The sequence below is a fragment of the Miniopterus natalensis genome, chromosome 9 (assembly GCF_054644295.1).
Source record: "Miniopterus natalensis isolate mMinNat1 chromosome 9, mMinNat1.hap1, whole genome shotgun sequence".
NCBI lineage: Eukaryota > Metazoa > Chordata > Mammalia > Chiroptera > Miniopteridae > Miniopterus > Miniopterus natalensis.
In genome coordinates this window covers 32037720-32052263 of record NC_142089.1, presented here as the reverse complement: position 1 = coordinate 32052263, position 14544 = coordinate 32037720, and the positions used below count along the sequence as shown (strand labels likewise).

The 14544-nt window shown below is 51.5% G+C and overlaps 1 protein-coding gene across 2 annotated transcripts; it reads left to right on the top strand.

The window, feature by feature from the left end:
- Positions 1-134: 134 nt before the first annotated feature.
- Positions 135-8731, top strand: LDLRAD1 (low density lipoprotein receptor class A domain containing 1). Of its 2 annotated transcripts, none has more exons than XM_087820003.1 (6): positions 135-155; positions 525-579; positions 3215-3340; positions 5021-5158; positions 7075-7203; positions 8380-8731. In XM_087820003.1, the coding sequence occupies exons 1-6, from the start codon at positions 135-137 to the stop codon at positions 8526-8528; spliced, it is 618 nt and encodes a 205-aa protein (XP_087676129.1). In that variant the 3' UTR covers positions 8529-8731. The 2 variants fall into 2 exon arrangements, with proteins under 2 accessions (XP_087676129.1, XP_087676128.1); XM_087820002.1 differs by having other exon boundaries at positions 3212-3340.
- The last annotated feature ends 5813 nt before the right edge of the window (positions 8732-14544 follow it).

Sequence of the window (14544 nt, the reverse complement as noted above, 5' to 3'; positions counted from 1 at the left end):
AGGGTGTGGCCCGGGGGGCCTCCTGCCCTCCCTCCTCCAGGCCGCCCCTGGTGACAAGGCAGGGAACCTGATCTGAGTTCTACGCACGCACCCCAGTGCCCAGAGACTAGAGCTGGGAGCTGAGAACTGGAAACATGAACAGGATCTTCCCCCAGGTAAGATCTGCCCTGAGATGGCTCCTGACCCGGGGGAGCCAACCTGGAGTAAGAGAGATGTTGAGGCGGCTTAGCCCCCCACTGCTCTGGAGGTAAGGGGAGGGGGCGTGGGGGAAAGCCTCTCGGAGGAAGAGCCGCCTGAGCTGGGCTGAAGGATGAAAGTTTACCACGCGGACAGCGGGGCAAAGGCAGCCCAGGCAGAGCGCAGCGCAGGCGAGGGTGCGGGATGTGGGCAGGCCTGGCGAGTTCTCTCGGGAGGGGCGGGCCGTTCCATCTAAGGCTCTCCATGACTGTAAAAACTTCGGTGTGGCTCCGTGAAGCTGGACTTTACCTCACCCTCGCCCACCCCGACTCTGTTCTCTTGGGCAGCAGGACATCAATGGCAGAGCTGCCGCTGGAACCAAAGTCCTCCCTGGAGAAGAAGGTAAAAGATGGAGGGCCTGGGGCCAGTGCCCTGCAGGCCCCCTCCCCAGGCAGGGTTCCCGGAGGTTGAGCTGTTGCTATAGAGGCACATAGAGGGCACCCTAAGGCTGCCACTCTCCCAAAGACCTCTGCCCCCTACGTTGATGCCATTCACTCTTTACTGCCAACTTCCTGGCTGGCCATGCTGACAGCCACCTGCTTAATACGGTTATTCATTCTCTCCATGCACAAGCATTTGTTGAGCACCTACTGTATACAGCCTACCTCACAGGCACTGCACAACATACAGAGTCCACCTGTAACCTATAAAGGAAAGGGCTCTGGAGTCAAATACTTGACCCAATGGGTCACCTGGGCAATTCTCTTTACTACTGAGGGATAAAGTAGGCAGGATCACAAACTTATTTAGCACCTACTTTGTGCCACTGACTTATGCAATCAGACAGTTGAAAGGGAGGAACACACATTTATTGAGCATCTACTATGTGCTGTGTCTTGACCCACATTTGATCAATGGGGAAGCAGACCCAGAGAGGCAGATACTAATCATAGCTCCAAAGGATCAAGGCCCTATTACGTGCCTGGAAATGCATGGTCTCTTAACCCTCAGGACAACTCTAAGAGCAGGGTACTGTTATGGGGCAATAACAAATGAGGCAGTTGAGGCTAAGACAGGATGGTCAAGCTGGGATCCCACACAGCTGGGAGGTGGGAGAGACAGGGTTCATATTCAAATTGGGGTCCCTCTGGTTGCAAAGCCCCAGTGCCTGTGTTGCTCCACATTGGTGTTTGTTTATTTTCAAGTCCTGGTTCATGGTGGGCATGGTGGTGGAACAAATGGTTTCTTTTTCCCCATCTGTCCATAGGGGGATTGGTGCCTAAGGGCATTCAGCTTTGGGGTGCAGCATCTTCATCTGGGCATGGGCCTCAGTTCTGCTTGAGTCTCTCCTCGGACCCTATCCTGCCCATGGCCTGTGCTGTACAAATATTTGAGGAGCAGCTGCTTGGCTGACCAGGACACTCTTCTTGCCCAGCCTCACATTGTCTTGTCTCCCGGGTTACCTGAGTTTACCCTGTGTTTGCTTACAACAAGGAAACCACTGACAAGGACTTGTAGGGATTATTGGTTTTAGATTTATGCTAAATCTCCTATTGTCTGCTTTTCCAATAGACACCCATCCCTGGCTCCAGCCACACCAGCCACTTGCTGTCCACTACCCACCACCCACCAGGCCTTTACTCCTCCTACACTCTCTACTTGGAATGTCCTCTCCTTGCACCCTCCCCTCACCTGCCTGTAGAAATCCCACCCTCCTTCGAGCACCTATGGCACTTTTCTCACATTTCCTTTACCACATTTACTACATGGCTCTGTGAGCTGCACAGGGACAGATCTGACTAGGAGGCGAGCAGAATAGGCAGCTCCACAAATATGAGTGGATTGGATGAAGATGACCTGAACTGACCTGAATTGGGACCCTTTCCTTGTCTCCTGGAGCTCCGGGTCAGAGTACTCACAAAGCACCTACTATGTGCCTGCCTCTGGGCTGGAGCCTAGGGACACAGATGCATCAGACCTGTCCTGCTTCTTTCTCTGAAATAACTTGGACCCAGAGGACAGCAGCTGTACCCAGACTCTCCTTTTAACCTGTCCATGCTTTGCCTTCTAAAAGGAACTACAAACTTTCAGAGGCCAGTGACCAGAGCTATGATTGTTTTTGTGTCCTCTACAGAGCACGACACCTAGTAGGTCCTCAATAAAGCTTTCTTTTAAGCAAAAATTAAAGGAGCCAAGTAAGTTAAAGGAGAAGGATGTCTCCTATTACTGTTATATTCCCACAGTGCTTAAGATATAGCGTGGCACATAGTAAGTGCTCAATAAACACCAACAATAGCTAAAACCTTTGTTGCACTTACTAAGTGCCAAGCACTGTTTTGATACATTATCTAGCTTAATCCTCTCGACAACCCTATGATAGGTATTATGACCCCCATTTTCCACATGAGGAGACAGGCACAGAGAAGTAAAGTGATGTCTCAGTGGGGCCCAGCTGGGAAGTGGGGGAGCTGGGATTCCAACCAGCATCCTGGTGGGCTGCAGAATGGACAATCAGTTGGCATCACAGAAAGGGCTCTGGTTTGGGCAGCAAATAGGTGTGAACTCACATCTCAGCTCCACATAAGGTGAGCTGAACCTTGTCTTCTCTGAGCCTCAGTTTCCTCATCTATAAAATGTTGTTTTAAAAAATAAAAAGAATGGCTATGAAGAACCTGTTATAGTTTCTGCCTCATGATAGGAGCTCGAAAAGCAGGTGCCCATCTTTCCTTGCCTCCCAAGGAGACCGTCTTGTGGAAGGACTAGAGGGCGAGAGTGGTGGAGCAGAGACCTGGGACCCTCATCCCAACTGCCACTCACTAGCTACAGGACTGGGGACAGGGACCGGTGCTTGGTGGGGGTGGGTCACAGGCAGAAATGAGAGCATCAGGGCTGGCTTAGGAGCCCCCACCTCCAGGGAACCTCTTTCTGCCCCCAGACCCCTGGTGGGGCAGGCCACTAATAAGAAGGGCCAAAGGAGGGGGGTCCCTGGGCCCCAGCACTGGCTGCTCCATCACTGGTTTCCTGCTCCACACAGCAGGCTGCAGCGCCCTCTGCTGCTCTCGCCGAGGGGCCTGCCTTTCGACTCTTGTGCTGCTCCTGCTGGCAACTGTTGCTGCCCTGATCACCTTGGTTGCCATCTTTGGACTCCCACCAAGTACACCAGGTCAGGGTAGTCAATAGAAGGTGGATCAAACTTGCTGGGAGGGGAGGGGATGGGTGGCACAGAGAAATGGGGGAACCCTGACCCTGCCTGGCTTCTCTACGAAGTGAGTTTTGGACAATTCCTTAGGGTGTGTGCTTAGACTCATGCACACACCCTGACATTAACATGTCTCTGAGCCTCCATGTACACTTCTGTAATATGAGCTATTGAGAGGACCCAGCTCTGATGACACACCTCCTTCAGGAAGCCTGCCCTGACGCCCAGTCTGGGTTAGAAGCCTCATCTCAGCTCCCACAACCCCCTGACTTCCTCTTGCCCTGGCCTGGCTGTCCTGGGTGGTGCCATCCATCTGTGTGTCTGCCTCCACCACGCAGGATAGGAATGTGGCCCCAGCTTCAGTGGTGAGCCCCAACATGGTCCCTGCCTTCATGGAACTAACAGTTAGGAGAGCGACATAAACATTAATCAGATAAGCACGTTAAGGCAGAGTTCACGGGGCTCTGAGGATCTGGAATAGGGCCTCTGACCCAGTCCAGGAGTCAGAATTGGCACCTTGAGAAGGGAAAGGGAGCATGAAGGGAAAGTGGGAATTGGTTAGTGGGGGGGTGGCAGGAAAAGCATCCCAGGCACCGGAAACACCATGTGCAGAGTCCCTGGGGTGGGAGGAAACATGAGGGGAAGGAGAGATGGCAAGAAGGCTAGTGGACAATGAGGGCTGGGGCAGTGGGCAGGGCTCGGGGCTTAGGGCCTCAAAGGCTGCCCTGGGGAGGGAGGTCACTATCCAGAGAGCCATGGAAGGGGGTTGAGCTGGGGGGAGGGTGTCACCACATCTACCTTTCTGACAGATGGCTCTGTAGCCAGGCTAGGGGTGCAAGGGGACAAGGTAGGGAGGGGTGAATCCACAGTTCTCTACAGGCCTGTGCAGAAACGCAGGCTCTTCGGGCAGGGGTGCACACAAGAGGAGCTGCATTCAGTGGGATGGGAGGGAGGACTCTCGGAAGGACAGACACATTCAGATGGCGACCCGTGCTTCCTGGACACTGGGGAGACAGTCCCAGCCTCAGGAAAGAGATGAGTCAGCTGGCCTGGGTTATTAGCTGCGCGACTGGGCCCGTCACACCTCTCTGAGCCTTCCCTTTCTCACCTATAAAAGGGGCTAATCATGATACTTCAAAGGGGTTTAGGGAAAAAATAGAATAAAATGCCCAGATGTAAGGAATGATGGCATAACGGTCCCCAGGCCAGGCCCAATATATTGTTTCTGAGAACCTAAGCTGGTGGCAGGAGCCCACCATTAAAACCACTTTACTGACTGGGCCCTGTCCTCAGGAGCCTCCTGTGAGACTGTCCACAAGCTTTCAGTAACGGGGGGAACCATGACTTACTCTGCACGTTCTACGTTATGGGATTATGTAAATCTCAACAGTCTTATGGGTGTGTATTGTAATCCCCATTTTGCAGACAAGAAATCTGAGGCTCAGAGAGGTTGAATAATTTGCCCAAGGTCACTCAACTGGCAGGTGGTAGAGCTGGGACTTTGGCCTCCGGTGCCAAGCCCAGTGTCCTCCTCACTGCCCCAGCCCCTCAGTCCAGCTCAGGGTGGGTCTCAGGTGTGGGAAACAGGTGATGCCCTTGTGAGGGCCACCCTTGACCCTCCGGGGCCTCGCCCTGCCCACTCAGGAGCCCAGGCCTGTGTGACACTGACGAACAGGACAGGCTTCCTATGCCATGACCGAAGGAGCTGCATCTCGGCCAGCGGGGTCTGTGATGGTGTCCGCACCTGTCCCCACGGCGATGACGAGGATGAGGCCTTGTGCCGTGAGTACTGCTCAGTCCTGCCCCTGCCCTACACGTGGGTTGCCCCCCAGCTCCAACTACCCCTGCAGCCAAAATGAGGCTCAATCGTCCCTGACATTACCAGGCACTTTTGTGTCCTCAGGCCTTTGCTTATATGGCCCTCAGCCAGAACACCTGCCCCACCCGCACGCATATGTACATGCCCACATTAGGGGATGCCTAATGCGTCTCCTTGCCCAGAGAACCTGTATTCAAACTTCATGGAAAAGTTCAAGTGTTACCTCCACCAGGAAGCCTTGTCTGACTCTCAGACTAGGTTAAAGTCCCTCCTTTGGGCTCCCACAGTCCTGTGCTTCCCTGTGTCCCAGTCCTAGTCACCTTGGCTGTCACTCTCAATTGGCATTTTTCCATGGCCATCAGACTGTAAACTCCCCTGGGGGCAGGCCTGATCTGCTTGACCTTGGGACCCCAGTGACTGGCACAGGGCATGACACAGAAGGGTATTTGGAATGATTTGCTGAATGAGTGAGTGAGTGAATGAATGAATGAATGGAAAGATCTTGTTCCAGACCTTAAAGACCTGACAATTCTCAGTAGAGAGGAGCCAGGACACTTTCCATGTAGGAGGGAGAGAACTTGGTAAGTTGGAGTGGAAGGAATAGGGGAGCTAATGAGGGGGAAGGTCATTATATCATCAACCCTCAAGGCTAGAAGAGATCTTGAAAGTCATCTAGTTATATCCCAGCTCATGCCCAAATCCCCTCTATTACAAACCCAACAGAGGCCACCCAGCCTTTGCTTGCATACTTCCGGGGTGGGGAGCTCACTACAACTTGAGGCAGTTGCTCCCTTCACTGCATGGTTGCTCTCTCACTAGCATCCTTGATTGGTTCCACCTCTGCCCTCTCATCAACACTTGACCCCAAGAACCACATCTTTATCTCCATAATGGTGGCACTGCATGAATTCGGAGATTGAATTTCTCCCCACTTAAGTGTCTCCTTCCCTGGGCCACACTCTCCACTCCACCAGCACTCCACAAACACATACCAACTGCCCATGCCTGTCTCCCCAGACAGGCTCCAGAAGCATTCAGGACACTTCTGACTGGTTCCGGTTAGTCTAAAGAACAAAGGCTTTTCCCTTCCCAGGTCTGGGTTATACCTCTAGTGATGTGGCCTGAGTTTGTGTTAATTTTTGGCAGCCTTGTCACACTGCTGCCTAACAGAACCCACTCTCAAGAAAGGTGCTCTGACTCCTCACAAGGTATGTGAACTCATATCGTCTGAGTTATGGGACCCAGGTGCAAGACTTCACATTTATTCTTTTTTTTTTTTAAACATATCTTTATTGATTTCAGAGAGAGGAAAGGAGAGGGAGGGGGAGAGAGAGAGAAACATCAATGATGAGAGAGTCATTGATCGGCTGCCTCGCCCGCAACCCGGGCATGTGCCCTGACCGGGAATCGAACCCCGATCGCCTGGATCCTAGGTCAATGCTCAACCGCTGAGCCACGCCCGGCCGGGCCACATTTATTCTTGTTATGTCCCAGTTGGAGAAAGCTTCCTGGAGATGAAGGAGCTTGAACCTGGACTTGAAGTGAAATGGTTTTGAATAGGTGTCAAGGAAGACATTTTTGGAGGGAGGAAAGGGCAGACAATGGTATAGGGTGGGGGTGCATATGAGCTAATAGGGAGAGAGGAAGGGAGAGGTGGCTCCATGGGCATCTTGTTGGATATACATGGAAAGAACATTTCTCTCTTTTTGACTCAACCTCTTCCCAGGGAAATCTTCCCCTCATGCCCTTCCTGGGATGGATGCATGGTGATCCTGAGTTTGGCAACTGCCTAGGGTAACCAGGACAGTTCACCTCCAGAAAGCCCTGAGACAGCTGTGGCCAGATGTGGACTTCCCCCTGCCTCATCTGTCCTCTGTAGGAGATGTGCCCCAGAGTCTCCCCAGATTCCTTGTGGCCCACTGTGGAAACCCAGATTCCTGGATCTACTCAGACCAAAAGTGTGATGGAACCAACAACTGCGGGGACTGCTCGGATGAACGGAGCCCAGGTGGGGGTCTAGGCACAGACTGGGCTGGGGTAGGTGGCCAGGCAGAGGGCAAAGGTTGACCAGGGAATCTCTGAGGCTCCCTCTGCCCCCACTCCTTGCATCCTAAAAAGAAGCTTTCCACCCCTGCCTGGATGCCTCCAGTGGTGGGGTGCTCACTACCACACCAAGTAGCTCCTTCTGGAGGTTTATTCTTCTGTGGTGGGAACTTACTTTCAAGAACACAGATGAGGAAAAAAATGGGGCTCAGAGGGTGATCATGCAAGAAGTGTGTATGTGGCCCAACTGGGGACTGAACCTGCGTTTCCCTCATCTCCTCTGCAGCTCCCAACAACCCTGTGAGGAAAGTAGGGCAGGAATCACTGCCCCCAATTTATATGTAGGTAAACTGAGGCCAGAGAGGAAAAGGGATTTAATACAATGAATGATAGGAAGCTTGGTACACCCTCCCTAACTCCAGGTCTCCTGACTCCAAGTCCAGTATCTTTTCACTGCCCCAGTTTCCGTTCATTCTCTTCCCTAGTGTTCAATCAACAAACGGTCTGAGCACTGTTTGGGGCTGGGCCTCTGCCGGGTTCTGCTGGAGGACAGTTAGGAGTCAAACATGTGTCCTATCTATAGGATTCACATCACGCTGATGCCAAAAGGAAGTGACGAGGACCTGGGGAGGTTTTTCTTGGGAAGGAAGGGCATAAGAATCAAAGGAGACTTCTCAGAAGAGGCAGTATTCAAGCAGGCCTTAGAGGGTGGACAGGGTTTCAACAGGCAGAGGCTGGGCATGCAGGGAAGAATGCTGGAGGCCCAGGATACAGAGCAAGGAGGGAAGTCTATGGGGCACCCTCAGGGAGTCCTAAGTGGGCTGGTGTGGCTGAGTCAGGGGGAGGGAGGGAGGACGGGCTGGGGTAGACCCATTAATATTTGAACATGGACCATGCGTCTGGCACTATTTCTTAGTAACAGATGAGGAAACTGAGGCTCAGAAAGGGTAAGAGATTTGCTTGAGGTAATACAGCCCATGAATTGGGATCTAGATTCTCTCTCCCACAGGGAAATAAGGAATACATTAAACCATGTCAGATGGACGGGGCTCTGGGGAGCTATGGCAGGTGTCAGAGCAAGGGGTGCCTTGGGCATTCCAGGACACTACCGCTGCTCTTTTGTTGGCTCTTGTCCCTCTAGTGACTGCATGCCCACCTTGTGGCCCTGGGTGGTGGCGCTGCCCCCCAACTGTCTTCAAATATTGTGACTGTATCCCGATGAGCCTCTGCCGGGACCGTGTGCAGCACTGCTCCGACTGGTCTGACGAGTACTCCTGTCCTGGACCCTGAGTGGCACCCACGCCAGAACAGGAGGCTGGCTGAATGGCAGTGGTAGTCCTCCACATGAGCATCAAATCGAAGAGCATGAGGGCAGGAAAGAGCATTCAAGATCATCTAGTGAGATCTACTGACTGTGTCTGAATAGGACTTGCCTCTCCTGCTTTCAAGATGTTCAGCCCCCTCCTTGAATGCCTCCAGGGACAGGGAGCTCACTATCATGTTTGGCAGCTCCTAACAAAGATGAGAGGAATCTGCTTCCATGATTTTAGGCTGCCTCCGGGGCCACACGCAGCAAATCTCCTCCCCTCCAAGTTGGACTTGCAGATCCTGACCTTATCACCTCTTGGAGAAAAGACAAGTCTGGAGCTCAAACACCGGGTTGAGGAGTTTAGCTCTTATGTAGAGTGTATGCCATCCCTTTGGTACCAGAGGCAGATATTGCTGGGCTTGGCTATAGCCTTGGCATTTTTCTCATCTCAGTAATCCTAGGAGGTGCAACTGACTGATCACATGAAATTGCACCTGAGAAGGAGCTTTGTCATCCTGCCAGCAGGAAGCCGTCCAGGAGGCTCTGAGCTATAGAAGAGAAGGTCTGAAGAAAGAGCAGCCCTTCTGTCCATCCCATTCTCCACCCTACCACTCCCCACCCTCCACCCCGTGCCCAGCGCCCAGACAAGCAGCCTAGGGTTCTTATAGTAGGGATAGTATTTTGATCCCAGAGCCTGAGTGAATGAGCTGTTTCTCTGCTTCACAACACCCAGACAGACAAGGGTGGAAGCTCCCATTAAACAGATGAGGAAACTGAGGCCCGGAAGAAGAAACGAGTTGCTCAGGATCATATAGCAAAGTCAGTGCTGAAACTGGAATTCAAACATAGTCTATGGTGTCCCAACCTTGGAACCTTTCCTGCTACCAATATGATTATATCTTGGCATGTGTGGGAAGGGGGTGTGCAGAGTCCATATGGGGTATTTTAAAAATTAGCTTGAGGGTCAGAAAGTGTCCCACCCTCATTCTGAAAGAGAGACTTGGAATCTGGCCAACAAGAGGGTTCCTGTTAAGGGAGACAGGCATATCCCCATTGGAAAGTAATAAAATCAGTTTTATCTATCAATCTCATGTGAGTTTTGAACGGAAAATGGTCATCTGACACACAGGCGAGCTCTGGTTCATTCATCACTCACTCAAGAGTCTCAGTGCACCTCTCTGGGCCAGTCTGGGTACCAGGCACCCAGAAGTGAGGAGAGCTGGATCCCAGCACATGAGGAAAGCGAGATCTCATGGAGGAGGCACCTCACACCATGGATGGATGGGGGGACAGCAGGAAATGCCAGGTGGAGGGTACTGAAGAAGGGCCTCTGGGAGCCAGGACATGGTCGTGTTCCTGACCCTGATGAACTGAGGACCAGTTCCTAGAACAGGGCTCCTCAGGGATCCTGCCTGAGGGATGGTCAGCCCTGGTCTCTAGCAGCTTTGGCTGAGTTTCTCTCCAACTGCACCACAAGTGAGGAGCTGCAGGGACACTTGGGGCATCCTGGGTTCTGACCACCGATCTAGAGGAGCTTTTTTCCAGAGGAGGGGCATTTGGGCAGGCTCTGGAGGGCAGAACTTCCCGTGGTACAGGTGGAAGCAAAGGGCATTCCCAGCTGAGGGGCCACATGCACGAAGGCTTGGATGTGTGCCAGGGTATGGCTCAGCCAGGGAATGCCAGCAGGTCAGGACAGCTAAAACATCGATGGGGTGGGGGAGAGATGGTAGGTGAGGAGGTAAGCAGGGACATGATCCTGGAGGGCACAGCATGTCACACTTCATCCTAAGGACAATGGTGATAAGGCACGATAAACAACACTATCTGGAGCTACAATGGCCTTTAATTACAACAGTTCAAGAAAGACATGCCAGGACTTGAACCAGGTGGGCAGAGAAGAAGGGATGTCAAGGGCTACTTACTGGCAGAACACATGGGCCTCAGGGACCTATGTGGGTGAAGAGGAAGACGGAGGAGTCCAGAGGCCTGAGAGGCACCTGGCCCCCTGCCCTGGGCCATGCCTTCTTCAACAGGACACCAGTCTCCAAGGGGGGAGAGGGCTGAGCTGGTCTCTGAGGAACAAGGAGCTCGTTCTGGCAATCAAATGCCAACATGTTCCTGACACCCTGAGCATCGGTTGCTGAAAACAAAGTCGCTGGAGACAGACCACAGGAACGTGAGCCTATGTTTGCTCATACCAGTCAGGCTCTGTGGCTCTCGTGACAGGAGAGAGCCCCGTTCCCGGCAGGGGCTGGTGGTGCATCAGTTGGGCCCCGTGGGAGAGAGCCAGGAGGACCTTGGTGGTCACCCAGTCCTAGGCCTCTTCAGTGGCCCGTGGCTTCTCAGAAAAGCTCCTGGAGGCACCAGCATCACGGTTGTACTTTTTACCCGCCCCTCTCAACCAAGCCCGTCCACAGGCCCCTGGGTACAAAGCTTCATTTTACAGAACGGAGAAACCAAGGCTGAGACCAACTTGTCCAAGTCCACTCAGTGTGTCAATAGCAGGGTAGGGGACTAAAAGCCAGGTTTCTTTTTTTTTAAAAAAATTAATTAAATTGATCAGGATGACATTGGTTACTAACATTATGTAAGCTTCAGGCACACAATTCTATTACACACACATACTGCATGCAGCACGTGCTCGGCACCCCCAGCCTAGTCTTCTCCGTCACCATGTATTTGACCCCCTTGACCCTCCTCAGCCTCCTCCTACCCCCTCCCCTCTGGTAACCACCACACTGTTGTCTGTGTCTATGAGTTTGTTTGTTGCTGTTTTATATCCCACGAGTGAAATCATATGGCTCTTGTCCTTTCCTGTCTCCTTTATTTCACTTAGCGTAATACTCTCAAGATCCAAGCTGTCACAAATATAAAAGCCAGGTTTCTAGGTGCACACATTAGCCCGTGCCGAGCACTTACTGCGAACGAGGCACTGCGCTAAGAGCTTTACCTCTCATCCTCGCTGCAGCGCTCCGAAGGAGGTACTGTTTTTACACGAGGCTTAGACAGGCCAGGCAGCTGGTTGCAGGGCATACGACTGGTGGGGCTCAGAGCCAGGTGTCTGGGCACTTAGCAATGGTAGTTCACTGTTTTATGCTATGTCTCATGAGGTCTGGAAGCTTCCAGTGGCGATGATGCCTGAGCAAGGCAGTGATGGAGCCAGGTGGGAAGCAGGGACAGGGGTGTCCTAGCCGAGGAGTGTGAAGCAGTCCCCCCTGGCTGAAGCTGGAGCGTGAGGAAGAGCCTCAGACTCTGGGCTGCAGGGAGTGAACTTGACTCAAGGCTGCAGGGAGCTGGAGAGGAGTTCAGCAGGAAGAACAAACTGGATTCCTCCTTCTGAGGAGGGGCTGTAAAGAAGGCTCCCCCCTCTGTACATTAGAAATAAGGACGTCATGGCCAGACTATCTGCAGGCTTATGGAGAGGAAAAAGTGAGATCTGGCATGGGAACAACACTTGGAAACAGTAAAGCTTCAAGCAGAAGAAAGGGGAGTGTCAAGTGCTGTGTTAGGAGATTAATGAATATTAACAGACAATATTTAGTGAGCAGTTAGTACATGCCAAGCATCATGGCAAACTTTTGTATGTCTTATCTCTTAGATCTCATTTCCAGGAACCTGGTTTGGTTATGCACATTTACAGAGGCATGAAATTGCTTAAGATCACACAGCTTTTATTTCTTGTTAATCTTCATCTGAGCATATTTTTTCCATTGATTTTTTAGAAAGTGTAAGGTAGGGAAGGAGGGGGAGACACGGGGGAGGGGGGGAGAAAGAGAGAGAGAGAGAGAGAGGAACATCATTGTGAGAGAGACACATTGGTTGCCTCCCCCATACATGGATTGAACCCGCAACCCTCCAGTGCCCAGGCCAACGCTCTAACCACTGAGACACGCTGGTCAGGGCAAGGTCACACAGCTTTTAAAGGACTTACTCAGGATCAAACCTTGATAGGTCCAAATCCAGAGCCCACCATACCCCTCCCTAATGTCTCACCCTTTCTCTGCCAGGACTCCCTAGAAGAGAAAACTGGAGCCCAGGCCAGAAGGTCGCTGGCATTAGCAGAACAGCATTTTTTCTTTTCTTACTTACTGGTTCTTCCTTTCAGAACAAAGCAGATGTCCTAGCAACTTCCCAAACAGCACTCCATAAACCAGGCCCAGAAAGACAGTGCCTAGCACAGCCAGCCAGGGCCCTCCCTTGGTTCTCATCTGCAGAGCAGGGGATTTGATGCCACAGCCTGCAGGGAGAATCCAGGCAGCCAGCATCAATATTTGCCATCTCCCAGCATCCCTGGCCCCAGCTCCAAGATCAGTACTTAAGTACAACAGACTCTTTGCTGAGCAAACACGCAGGGATAGATGGATGGAATTTAAAGTGGCTCAGCCTTTGCCCCAGGGTTTGGACTGGAAATCTGGTCTGATTTAACCCTCTGCCATCACTGTTTGCCTGGGACTCTCCGTTCATCCTTAGATTGATTGAACTGCTGACATCAAAGCTGGAGAGTCACTCAGAGCCCAGGGCCCAATAGTCCTTATATACTTTTTGTTTGTTCCAGGCAGGAAGGTGAAGCTGATCCCATTACTCCATCTTGGCTGCTTTCTGAATCCTTTGAGCAAAGCAGAGGGAGGCGCTTTCCCAGAAGTCTTCCACGACCAGCCAGGCTTGGGGGAGGTGGGGGGGGGAGTCTAAACTTGGATATTTGTTCTACCTCATTCATTGAGAAGGCAGGACCCAACCATCATTTCATTTTTTTAAAAAAAATGATTTTTAGAGAGATGGAGAGGGAGAGAAACATTGATTGGCTGCCCCCTGCACACCCCCTACTGGGGATTGAGCCAGCAACCCAGGCATGTGCCCTGACTGGGAATTGAACCAGCAACCTCTTGGTGCATGAGACAACACTCAATCCACTGAGCAACACTGGCCTGGCATTATTTTATTTTATAGGCTGAGTTGGAGGCAGTGACTTGAGCCTCCTATTTCCTCGGATGGGAGTGGGGGAGTAAATGAGATTAAGGCCTGTAAAATTCTCCATTTAGCCTGCTCGATGCCACAGGGAAATACTGGACCTGAAGTCAATCTGAGATTTTTTTAAAAAAATGTATCTTTATTGATTTCAGGGAGAGAAAGGGACAGAGAGAGAGAGAGAAACATCAATGATGAGACAGTCGTCATTGATCTGCTGCCTCCTGCACGCCCCCGACCAGGGATCGAGCCCACAACCCGGGCATGTGCCCTGACCGGGAATCGAAAGGTGATCTCCTGGATCCTAGATCGATGCTCGACCGCTGAGCCACGCCTGGCGGGGCAACCTGAGACTTATACCCTGACTTTCCCAGCAAGTCCCCCACACACCCAAGCAGTTTCTCATCTGCAAAGCACACTGAGATTTAGAGTACTTTATTTGGGGAGTCCTTGTCATCCTCATTTCATCTTCTTCATCTAGTTTCTCAAAGAGAAGTCCTGGGATCTTCCACATCAGATTCTTGGGGGTGGCATAGAGGAGTGTTGCTTGATGAAAACGCAGGTTCCTGGGGCCAACCAGTGCTCCAGAATCAGAATGGAGGGGTGGGGGTTATTTGCACTTTTATTACAGGCTCCCTATAGTAAGTAAATGAGAAGAAAACTTGGCCCAATGGAAGAATCTTCTGTAATTCAAACAAACTAAAAGATTCTGATTCACTGAATATGGGTGGAGTGTAGGAATTTTCATCTTAACAAATACCCTAGGAGACTCTGGGTAGAGGTCCACAGACCATACTTATGAGAAACATTGATTTATTTATTTTTACAAGCATTATGTAGGTAGGTGGCAGTTTTCAAGAGGTAAATTGAGGATTAACAGAATTGAGTCACTTGCCCAAAGTCCATAAATCAGCAAGTGAATCCTAAGAAATAAACTATAATTTAAAAATAGCTTAATCCTCACATGTAAGTTAAACATACACACACACACATACACACTCCATCTATTTTATGCCAAATTCTTGACCTTCA